Source organism: Pristis pectinata, chromosome 2, assembly GCF_009764475.1.
Source record: "Pristis pectinata isolate sPriPec2 chromosome 2, sPriPec2.1.pri, whole genome shotgun sequence".
In the NCBI taxonomy this organism is placed as follows: Eukaryota; Metazoa; Chordata; class Chondrichthyes; order Rhinopristiformes; family Pristidae; genus Pristis; species Pristis pectinata.
This window is the reverse complement of record NC_067406.1, coordinates 114,541,175-114,553,787: the sequence shown is the minus strand read 5'-3', so window position 1 is coordinate 114,553,787 and position 12,613 is coordinate 114,541,175. Positions and strand designations below refer to the sequence as shown.

The 12,613-nt window shown below is 41.2% G+C and overlaps 1 protein-coding gene across 6 annotated transcripts in view; it reads right to left on the bottom strand.

The window, feature by feature from the left end:
* fhip1aa (FHF complex subunit HOOK interacting protein 1Aa) overlaps nt 1–12,613 on the bottom strand; it is a 132,200-nt gene that overhangs the window by 48,966 nt on the left and 70,621 nt on the right. For all 6 annotated transcript variants that reach the window (XM_052010118.1, XM_052010117.1, XM_052010119.1 and 3 more), the window contains one exon: nt 10,241–10,864. In XM_052010118.1, coding sequence (XP_051866078.1) covers nt 10,241–10,864 — 624 coding nt within the window. The remainder of the gene's footprint in view (nt 1–10,240; nt 10,865–12,613) is intronic.

Below are 12,613 nucleotides of genomic sequence, written 5' to 3'. Positions count from 1 at the left end.
TAATTCTATTAGTTTGAAGATAGTGATGGAAAAGGATAGGACAGGTCCACAGCTTAGGGTCCTAAACTGGAGCAGGGCTAATTTTGGGGGAATTAGGCAGGATCTAGCAGAGGTCGATTTGGTGAGGCTATTTGTAGGAAAAGGAATGAATGGCAAGTGGGAGACTTTTAAGAGTGAGATATCAAGAGTCCAGTGGCAGCATGTTCCTGTTAGGGCCCTTGATGACTATAAAACGATTAAGAATACATTTACGAAGGAAATCAGGAGGGCAAAGAGACAGTATGAGATGGATCTGGCAGGTAAGGTTAAGGAAAATCCCACAAAGTTCTATAGCTATATAAAGAGTAAAAGTGTGGCTGGGGAGAGAGTAGGTCCCCTTAGAGATCAACAAGGGTGCCTATGTCTTGAGCCTCAGGAGGTGGCTGGGATCTTCAATGAATATTTCTCCTCGGTGTTTACTGAGGAGAAAATCATGGTTGCTCAAGAGATGAGGGAAACTAGTGGAGACGTTTTGGAGAACATTCATATTACCAGGGAGGAGATATTTGCAGGCTTAAAGTGGATAAATCCCCAGAGTCTGACCGAGTGCATCCTAGGGCTTTGTGGGAGGCTCGAGGAGACATTGTGGAGGTCCTTGTGGAGATATGTGTTTCATCGTTAGCCACTGGTGAAGTTCCTGAAGACTGGACGGTAGCTAATGTTGTTCCGTTGTTTAAGAAAAGTAGCAAGGACAAGCCAGGGAATCACAGGCCAGTCAGCCTGACATCAGTGGTGGGGAAGTTATTGGAGAGAATTGAGGGACAGGATCTACCAGCATTTGGATAGACAGAGTCTGATTAGGAGGAGTCAGCATGGCTTTGTGTGTGTGGAAAGTCGTGCTTGATGAACCTTTCAGAGTTTTTTTTTGTCCATTTGAACTTTAGCAAGGCCTTCAACAAGGTCCTGCATGGTAGGCTAGTCTGGAAAGTTAGGTCCCATGGAATCCAGGGAGAGCTATTCAGGTGGATTCAAAATTGGGTCAGAGGTTGGAAGCAGAGGGTGGTGATTGAAGGCTATTTCTCAGAATGGAGACTGGTGACTAGCAGTGTGCCACAACGGTTGGTGTTGGGACCCTTGTTATTATTTATGTAAATGATTTGGATGCGAATGCACAAGGCTTGATCAGTAAGTTTGCAGGTGACACGAAATTAGGTGGTGTTGTTGATAGTGAAGAAGGTTATCATAGATTACAGGGAAATCTTGATCAGTTAGGGAAGTGGGCCAAGGAGTGGCAAATGGATTTCAATACATACAAGTGTGAGGTGATGCATTTTGGGAAGTCAAACCAGCATAGGACCTATACTATGAATGGTAAGGCACTACAGAGTGTAATGGAACAGAGGGACCTAGGAGTACAAGTGTATAGTTCATTGAAAGTGGCATATAGCACGCTGGTCTTTATCAGTCAGGGCACTGAGTATAGGAGTTGAGACATAATGTTGCAGTTGTATAAGTCGTTGTTGAGGCTGCTCTTGGAGTACGGTGTAGTTCTGGTCGTCCTGTTAAAGGAAAGACGTGGTTAAACTGGAAAGAGTGCGAAAAAGATTTATGAGGATGTTGCCAGGACCAGAGGGCCTGAGTTATAGGGAGGGGTTGGCCAGGCTAGATCTTTATTCCTTGGAGCGTAGGAGTACGAGGAGTGATCTTATAGAGGTTTATAAAATTCATGAGGGCAAAGAAAAAGTGGATGGCAGCAGTCTTTTCTCCAGCATAGGGGAGTCCAAAACTAGGGGGCATAGATTTAGGGTGAGAGGGGAAAGATTTAAAAGGGACGTGAGGGGCAACTTTTTCATGCAGAGGTTGGTGAGGATATGGAACGAGCTGCCAGAGGAAGTGGTTGAGGCAGGTACAATAATATCATTTAAGAAGCACTTGGATAGGTACATGGAGGGGCGGGGCCTGGAGGAATAGGGGCTGAATGGAGGAATTTGGGATTAGATGGGTGGGCATGGACTCGTTGGGCCAAAGGGCCTGTATCCATGCTGTATTGCTCTATGACTCTTATGGTATAAAAATCTGCATTTTTGTAGTATTACTATACAATTCAGATTGAGTTTTACACGTATGAAATATTTTGAATTTATTCATATAAATCGTATATTAGCATTATCAATTCAAGTGTAGCACAAATACAAATATGGAATGGCTTCCAATTTGATAGATTTATTTCACTTAGTCTGTTTCTAGCTGTTTTCACCTGTTTTTTTTTATTATCCCATCACTCCACCTACCTGCCAGCTACAAAGCACCATGTAGGACTTTTAAAGCTGACTGCCTACTTTATGAAAAAAGGGTGACCTTTTGTTATTAGATCAAAGGAATCGTGCAGATAAGCAGCAGGCTGGGCGGTGAGAAAGTGACATTCATTACCCACGTCATCAGCTCTGAAACTCTTCCATTGCGCAAAGCCGTGAACAGAGTCTGAATGAGGTATGTCATCTCAAAGTCTGGCCTCAGTTTGACATTTATGGCAAGTAAATTATTTATTTTCTTTCAGAAGCAGGATTAATGCCCAATTCTAAATGTGCTTTTGTATAATTAAAGCTGAATAGTGGCCCTGGCAGGAATGAAAGTCATGTTTTGGCTTGATAATACTATTGACGCAGAAGGCTGTGTCATTATACCATCTAAATTTCCACATGAATTGAACTGTATGTCCATTATTTGTGATGTTCTAAACAGATATCATATGAGGACTTGAATTATTTTCAATAAATTAATAACAGGTATATGGACAGAAAGGTTTAGAGGGGTATGGGTCAAATCCAGGCAAATGGGACCAGCTTAGTTGAGCAGCTCGGTTGACATGGATGAGTTAGGCCGAAGGCCCCGTTTCCATGCTGTATGACTCTATGACTGTAAAACTGATTATTACTATTGATTGCATCCTGTTTAGAAGTGTCTGCTAATCCTCCATTTTATTCTATTTTCACAGTTTTGCTAATAAATTAAATTTATCTTCTCTTTCTTGCTCTTTCCCCAGCTTTGCAGGCCTATTTTTGAGTCCACACAAAGCACAACATTGAGATTGACAAACTGCTCTTTGGGCAATGGGAGCAAATGCAATCTTGCAAGATCTGCACAGGAACCTTTGTTTTAGAAGACAAATATACCCATCCACCTCTCCACAGAAAGGGGGGGGGGGGGGGGGAGAGCGGGAAACTGTTGTTCAGTTCCATTTAACTAGGATCTCAAGGAAAATGCATGAAGACCACAAGCTGAAACAAAGCTGTTTAATAATGAATATCCACAGGCACAAATCAAGAGTGCCAAAGCAGTATTTTGTTATGATTTCTCAGCATTTCTCACAACAGTGCCCAAGGAAAGTAATCTTTCATTTATGGCGATGATCAGGGAAGTTTTGAAATCCTAATCCTAAAGTAAAAGTATGCTGCAAGATGAGCTTTAAAGATTATACAGTTGTCAATAAAATTACATCAACATTATGAATTGCCATTGCTTTGAATTTACTTATATTTGTTATTTTAAACATGTTAAAATCTGCAAGGCAGCAAAGTATTAGTGCACTAACATCATCATAAGCTACTATAGAGACAAAAGTAGCAGGCCAAATTTCCTTACTCAAAGAGAAACAAAGGACTGCAGATGCTGAGGTCTAGATGAAAAACACTATGATGCTTGAGGAACTCAGCAGGCCAGGCAGCATCTGTGGAGAAAAGCAGGCGGTCAACGTTCCGGGTCAGGACCCTTCTTCAAGACTGAAGATAGGAAAAGGGGGAAGCCCAATATATGGGAGGGAAAACCAGAGCAGTGATGGGTGGACAAAAGAGGGGAGGCGGGATGGGCACAAGGTGGTGATAGGTAGATGCAGGTAAGAGATAGTGATAGGCAGATGCAGAGAGGAGGGGAGAGCAGATCCACCAGGGGATAGCAGATCCAATAGGGGATGGGTAAAAGGTAAGAAAAGAAAAAAAAAGGGTGGAGAAAAAAGAAAGATAGGCTAGGAAAGGGTAGAAAAGAAGAAGCATGGTTGGGGAGGGGGGTGGGGGGGGGGATTACTTAATGTGTTCATGCCGTTAGGCTGCAAGGTTCCAAGACAGAAAATGAGGTGCTGTTCCTCCAGTTTGTGCTTGGAATTCTACTGGCAGTGGAGGAGGCAGAGGACTGACATATCTGTGATGGAATGGGAGGGGGAGTTGAAATGACTGGTAACAGGGAGATGCAGATCACGGTTATGGACAGAGGACAGGTGTTTTGCGCTACAGTCACCTAGTCTGCATTTGGCCTCACCAACGTAGAGGAGGCCACACTTGGAGCACTGAATGCAGTAAATGATATTAAGGGAGGGGTAGGTGAATCTGTCTCACCTGAAAGAACCGTTTGGGACCCTGGATGGAGGTGGTGTGGGAGCAGGTGTTGCACCTATGGCAGGGGCAGTGGAAAGGGGTGAGTTGTGGGGGGGGGGGGGTGGTGGTGGTGGGGAAGAATGAACTAAGGAATCGCAGAGAGAGCGGTTCCTGCGAAAGGCAGAACAGCTGCGCTCTGTCTGTAACCACGATCTGCATCTCCCCATTGCCAGTCACTTCAACCCCCACCCCACCATCACAGATACGTCAGTCCTCCACTGCCAGGAGAATTCCAAGTGCAAACTGAAGGAACAGCACCTCATTTTCAGTCTTGAAACCTTGTAGCCTAATGGCATGGACATTGAATTCTCCCACTTTAAGTAATCCCCACACCCTCCCCCAACCACGCTTCTTTTTTTCCCCTTTCCTAGCCTCTCCTCTCTCTTTTGTCTACTCCCCTTTTTTCTCTCTCCATACCTTTCTCCTCTTCTCTCCCCTCCTCCCCCGCACCTACCTATCACTATCTCTTACCTGCATCTACCTATCACCACCTTGTGCCCACCCCACCTCCCCACTTCTGTCCACCTATCACTGATCTGCTTTTCCCTCCTATATATTGGGCTACCCCTTTTCCTATCTTCAGTCCTGAAGAAGGGTCCTGACCCAAAACGTTGATCACCTGCTTTTCTCCACGGATGCTCCCTGGCCTGCTGAATTCCTCCAGCATCATAGTGTTTTCCCTTACTCAAATCATTTCCTCTCTCAGATCAGAGTTCTGCATCTTGTTCATCATATAGACTTACATTTCAATTGCACCTTCCACATCCCTTTAAGGTGTCCCAAAGAGTTTTACAGCCAATTAAGTACTTTGAAGTTAGTCATTTGGGAAATGCAGCAGCAAGGCAAGCTCCCACAAACAGCGGTGTGACAATAACTAGATAAATCACTTTGTGATGTTAATTGAACTTTAGAAATGGAGTTATGGCAAAGAAGGCATCAGATGTCAAGTCCATGGCAGCTCTATGGAGTGCAACCCCATCAGTCTCATTCCTCCACTACTCCTACATGGCCCTGAAAATTGTTTTTCCTCAAGCACCTATCCAATTTCCTTTCTACAGTCTTGATTAATTGTTTGCATCATCTTTACCGAGTGTTCTGAATCATAAACAAGATCTGCTTTAAAAAAAAAGTGTTTCTCGCCAGGTTCTCCAAGGTCTTTTGTCCGGTACTTTGAATCTGTATCCCTGGTCCTCAAAGCCTCCATTAATAGGAACAGGGTCTCTCAATTTACTCAATCGAAACCAAACATAAGCTTGTACACCTTTATCAAATGTCCTCTCCATTTTTGTGCTTCCAGGAGAACAACTCCAGGTTCTTAAGTCTAACTCTTGTAAATGAAATCCCTTATCCCTGCAACTATTCTAGCAAATATTTTCTGCATCCTCTCGAGCACCTTCACGCCCTTCCTATGGCGTGTTGATCAGAACTGGACTCAAAACTCCACATAGCCATCCCAGTGTTATATAAAATTCAATATAACCTTCCTGCTTTTTTTATTCTTTACCTGGATGGTGTTGCATTTCTTGTGTGTTGCTGGAACTGCACACATCCAGACAAGTGGAGAGTATACTATCATATTCATGGCTTGTCCCTTGTAGATGCCAATAAGCCATGGGAGTCAGGAGCTGAGTCATAATCCAGGTTACACAACCTCCGATTTGGACATGCGATGTGACTCATCCATTTAAGTATCAGGTTATTGCAACCACCAGGATTTTTTACGGTGGGGCCACAATAATGCCAATGGAAGGTCAAAGGAAGGTGGCTAGATTCTCTCCTGTTGGAGATGGTCACTGCTTGGCACTTATGCGGAAAAAGCCACTGGTCACTTATCACCCCAAACCTGAACATAATCTGGATCTTGTTGCTTGCTCCATTGAGATTCTTTAATATCCAAGGAAATTCAATTGGACTTGAACATTACTCACCAACAAACATTCCCACTTCTGACATCATGAAGGGGAGATCCTTGATGAAGCAGCTGACAATGGTTGGGCTTAAGACCCTACCCTGATGAATTTTTTGTAATGATGTCGAAGAGTTGAGATGGTCGATCTGTAGCAGCCACAACCATTCTCTTTTTTGTTACATATGAATCCAGCTGGTTGAATTTTTCCTTTGCCTTCCACTGACTTTAGTTTTACATGCACACCTTAATGCCATACTCAATCAAACTGCTGCTTTGATATCAATGGCCGTCACTGTGTTCTTGCCTCTACTATTTTGCCACATTGCTGCAGGATTTCATCAGAAAGTATCTTGGGTCCAACCATCTTCAATTGCTTCATCAATGATCTTCCTTCTTTTTTAAGTTCAGAAAAGAGAACATTTGCTGATGATTTCACAGTGTTCAATTCTAATTACAACTCCTTAGAAATTAACATACCTGCTTGATAGCAGTAAGACTTAGACAATATTCACATAAGGGTTGATGTGGCAAATAATCCATGCACCACATAAGTGCTTACGACAATCACCAATGAAAGAGTCCAACCTCCAACACTTGACAATCTGTAACATTACCACTGACAAATCCCTCACTATCAATATTTTGGACATTACAAATTACCAGAAATTTTAATTGGAACACCAATACTGTAAATGCAAATCAGGGTATAGGCATTCAGCATCAGACCTTCCCTACTGCATGGTAATCACTGCCTTTTCTTCATCTTCAAGGCACAAGTCACCTGTACGGTGGAATAATCCCCACTTGTCTAAGGAAGTGTAACTCCAAAATGCATGAGGTTCTGGATAGCACCCAGGACAAGCCAGTCCATTTGAATGGAACTTGATCCACCACTCTAAGGTTCATAGTTTCTACCTCTGGTACACCATGGCTACAATACATAGCAAACAGCACCTCCCAAACATACAACCCCACCACAACAGAGGAAAAGGGCACAATTCCAAGTCACATATTATTCTGACATTGAAATATATCACTGATCATTGTCACTGGGTCCAAATCCTAGAACTCTCTACAGAAGACCACTGAAGGAGAAACTTTACAAAATGAACAGCAGAGGTTCAGGAAGACGGCTCATCACCACCTTTGAGAGTAGTCAGGGATGGTCATTAATTGCCGGCTTTGCCAAAAAGGCCACATCCTGAGAGTCGATAACAAAAAAATTATTACCCATTAAACCAGACTATGATTTCAATCTGAACAATATTTGCTCAAATTATTTGAGCTTTGGCATAATTCAGAAACAGAAGCCTGAAACAAGGACATTTTTGTCAGGTGCACATCAAGTGGTTTACACTTTAACAATTACTTTTTCCCAGCTATTTTAGGTCATTCCAAACATTACAGGTAGATAATTAAAAGCATCAACATTTAGGACAGAGGCATCAGTATGAAGCTCCAGTTTTTTTTAAATGAACCTTTGCCCTATACTGCAAGACACACTGGAGTTACTGTATAAACCAATATGTGTTTACTTTAATGGATAAAAGCCAATTCACCCGTGGAATTAACCTCAAATACAAAAAAACCCATTAAGATGACTGGATGGCACACCCTGGTACTGATGTACTATTAACAAATGTATCAGAAGTTTCATTTAATTCATGCTTTAAGCATGGTGACATTTTAAGACACTTCACTGTGCAATTAGGCAAATGAAGGAACATTAGGACGTGTGACTGAGAACTTGTTCAGAGACATGTGTAAGGAGCAGAGGTTTATAAAATGCGTGGAGAGAATGGTGACACTGCAAATTTTAGAGGGTAGACAACTAAAAGAACAGCAGCCAATATTTGGCAGGGGTGGGTATGGGGGTCGTAGAGAAAGAAGAGGGGAATGCACAAGAAGCCAGAACCGAAGGAACTCAGCGTTCTCAGAGTAATGTAGGACAAAAGGAAACAACTGAAGTAGAGAGAGGTAGATGCATGGAAAGATATGAAAACAGTATATGAGAAAAGAACCTTAAAAGTCGAGTTGTTAACAGATCAGGAGTTAACATAGATTACAAAGAGCAGAAATAATGGGACTTGATGCACGTTAAAATACTGGCAGTAGAGTTTTTGATGAGCTGAAATTTATAGAGGGTGAAATATGGAGGTCCAGCCCAGAGATTATAATAATTAAGTCTGATTGTGGCATTAGCATAAATGTGTGTTTCAATAGCAGATAAACTGAAACAGGGTTCAATGCTAAACTCAGCATAAAATAAGATGCATAGACCTCAAATTAATGTCAAGACAAGATGCCAGTAAGGGAGATGGTATCAATGGGTAGGAACAGCGTTAGTGCAAGGGGTCAAAGAGAGTGACTTTGGTACCTCCAGTGTAAGCGGAGGGAATTTTTGCTCATCCAGTACAGGATACTAGACAAACTGCCTAACAAAACTGAATCAGTTTCAATGGCAAAAGAGGTGGTGTTCACAAAGCTCTGGAACCAGTTCAATTGCAAATTTATTCAATTATTCAATGTGATTGTTCTGTTAGCAATTTTAAATAAATTACAATGTTCAAAAGATACTCCAATCTGACCAATTCTGATTGCATTAATTCTACATACTCTTCTCAGTGGGACTTCTTTCCCTTTCCACCCACCAGGAGCTATAATGCCTTATTTATGGTAAGAGAACGTATAGTTCCCAACAAAGCCCCTTAATCCCTGTTATCCCTCACATAAAACCATAAAATACGGAGCACAATTAGGCCATTCGGCCCATCGAGTCTTCTCCACCATTCAATCATGGCTGATTTTGTTTTTCAACCCCATTCTCCTACTTTCTCCCCATAACCCTTTAACCCCTTTACCAGTCAAGAACCTATCAATCTCTTCCTTACATAGTCCCAATGACTTGGTCTCCACAGCCCTCTGTGGCAATGAATTCCAGACTCACCACCCTCTGGCTGAAGGAATTCCTCCTCATCTCACTGTTAAAGTGACATCCGTTTCTTCTGAAGTTATGCCATTGGATTCTAGATTTTCCTACTAATGGAAACATCCTCCCTTTGTCCACTCTATCCAGGCCTTCAGTATTCAACTACTACAGATCAAGAGATTTTATCTGAAATCTACAATATTGTTAGGGCTAAAATGACACAATAATGCTACAATCTTTGGAGATGCAAACAAAATAGAAAAACTCACCACAAATGCCTCTTTTTATATCACTGTCAGTTTCCTGCTGGAGTGTACACATAATTTCTGCAGTTATAAATTCAACTCCGTGGCTGTAGAGTGTGATCTACTCAACAAGTACCACACAACTCTACAGTGATGACTTACAATGGATGCTCTGCACAGCCAATTTGAAAACAGGTATCACTGCTCAAATCCCTTCCTTCAGGAAAGTCTAGAATGAGAGATGTGGGTTGATGCAGAGCGTAATGACTAGTTGGTTCTTACCATCTCCTAATAAGAGGGATAGTGGCAATCGTCCAATAGTTGGCTGTGTAGCCAGCCTCATGATCAGACCAGAAAATGAAGAATTTAAACACTGGCACAGAAAGTCAGTGTTGGCCCAAGGTACCATTATTTTGATTAAAAGTATTTTGTTTATCAAACTTAAAAATGTGACATTTTGGCTCTACTTTCTCCAACAATGGTATTAGACATACAGAATGAATGAGTTCGTACTGTGAATTTTTAAAAATTCAAACTCTTTCAAAGATGCAGCTATATAAGATAGAAATGTAATAAGATATTTCTTAAGAACAGAAGGATTTAGAAATATTTTCTTTAGTACTTCTGCTGTGGATGGGTGAACTGATGTGAGCCCTTTATGAAATAACAGTGATTTTTCACATCCATGGATATCAAGTTCCCAATATCAAAAGGTGCCATAATTACCTATACTGAATGCTTAAACTCTTACCGGACAAAAATATGTATTATCCACAATGTGCTTTGCCACGTCATGTTCTGCTGAAATAGACATGATAAACAGCAATGCATCTCGAGCTTGTTGTCCCACTCCTCCTTCTCGGTGAATGAAAGGAATCAGCAGAGAGAAAATGAGGAAGTTAGTTGCTCCCTGATCTTCACTAGTATGGAAAAAGAGTTCCAGGATGGAAGGGTCCTTGGCCAGGATGGAACAGAGCTGGTTAAGCAGTAAAACCAGTTCAGTCTCCACAAATGAAGTGGTGGTCCCAGAGCATGCGCTTAACATCATCATTAAAGGCTTCAGGATTGGCTTGTGGTGCAATAACGGCTGATGACATTGGGTGACCAACATCTCGTACATCTTTATTTGCTCAATTTTCATTTCATCTGTGAACTCCCTTCGAAGGCTCCACAAGAAAAGTTTTTCCATGACATTTTCTGACACTACAAACTCCAGGATGGGACCCATGGCAGCATCTTCAGCCCGCTCCTCAATTAGCAGAAAGATCATGTGCTCAACGTAATTCTGGACTGCACTTGCTTCATCGGGAGGAATAACCCCATGTCTTGCGCTAGAGTTCTTCAGTGGGTCGTGCCTTTCTAGAATCTTTATCACCTGAACAAAGGAAGGTTTGTTTTAATTAGTCAAATTTAACAAAAAGTTGTTCTTCGGTCTTTAAGAATTAAATCTCGTTTGGATTAGCAGCATGGTACTCCAAGTAGCCTCAGTATCCCTGGAAGAGAAAAATCACCAGTGTTCCTATTTCTAGTTGCTCTCCACTGACCTGCTTTGGAAAGTAGACACAAATGGAATTCAGAAGAAAATTAGGTCAAATTAATTATTCTACATTCCTAATGACAATATACAGCAGGTGTTGGTAAAAAGCTCTCCCGAGCAGGAGATGCATCACTTCCAAAATTTCTTTCAACCACAGGCCACAAATGCACTAAATAGTAAGCAGAAGCCCTGGCTTTTCTTTTTACCCTCTGCCTCTAACTCATAGGTAGCATTGTGGTGCTGCAGTTGGTTCTGGAGTGTTAATTGACTACTGTAAATTTTCCCTTAGTGTAGTTTAATGGCAAAAAGAATCAAAAATAGTTGATGGGCGTAAATTGCAGACTAATGAGGTTGCTCCCCTGTTTAAAGCATCATTAGATAAACAATGAATCACCAGGACACCCATCTAGTTTAATACATTTGAATTGTCACAAGGGTTAGCAGATGAGTGGAGGGATGAAGTGGGCCATAATGCCTTAATTACAGCAGTTATTACTTAGTGAATTGGGAGTGGCTGCCATTAATGTTGGTGGAAATTCTGCCTTCTTCACCGCTATGCCTCTTTTGAAAATAGTAAAGGACTGAAATGGATTAATCGTGTAGTAAAATTCATTCATAAACAGGATAATAACTGAATTACTATACAAGGAATTTGAAGTGAAAGGATTAACTAGTGCATTATCATAAGAAAATAAACTCCATGGAAGTATGAGCTGCTTTTTAAAGGATTAATCAAAAGAGGCTGAAGAGGGTTGTAGCCCCAGCCAGCTCCATCACGGCACAACCCTCCCCACCATCGAGGACTGAAGACCCACACACAACGGTTTCAGAAACAGCTTCTTCCCCTCCACCATCAGATTTCTGAATGGTCCGTGAACACTACTTCATTATTCCTCTTTTGCACTATTTATTTATTTTTGTAACATAGTAATTTTTATGGTCTTATGTCTTGCACTGTACTGCTGCCACAAAACCACAAATTTCACAACATATGTCAGTGATAATAAACCTGATTCTGATATAGAGAGAAAAATAAATATTCCTTATGTGGATCTGGATCTAAATTGTTAATCACTGGTATCTTCTCGCTGTAACAAAGGAATTGGAATTAGTTTTTATTTCACAGATGCTGTTGAACCTACAAAGTACTTCTACATTTTCTGATGTTGTTTTGGAATTTCAAGACCTCTCTCAAAATAAGCAATGTTATAGCCAGAATAGTTATAACAATTCCGACAGCCCATAATTTAGGTTCTTACAATTTAGTGTTTTTTTTACATTTTTGGAACAGAGAACGAGCCCAGACCAGCAATCCAGAGACAAGTTCATCTGGTCCGACAGGTTCCCATTCAGAACTGTTGTGACAAGCAATGTATTTAGAAAAAGCAATTGTTAAGTAACAAAAAATGTAGTTATTTTAATTAAAATGCAATAAAAACAAAGAAAAGAATACTTTATTACATTGTAATTGGACCAAAAGAAATATTTGTAAAATTAATGCCATCAATTAAGTGCAGAGTGTAATATTTCAATATTTCAGGGCATGGTTGGGCACAGACTAAAAGGGTGATATCTGCATTAACGTAA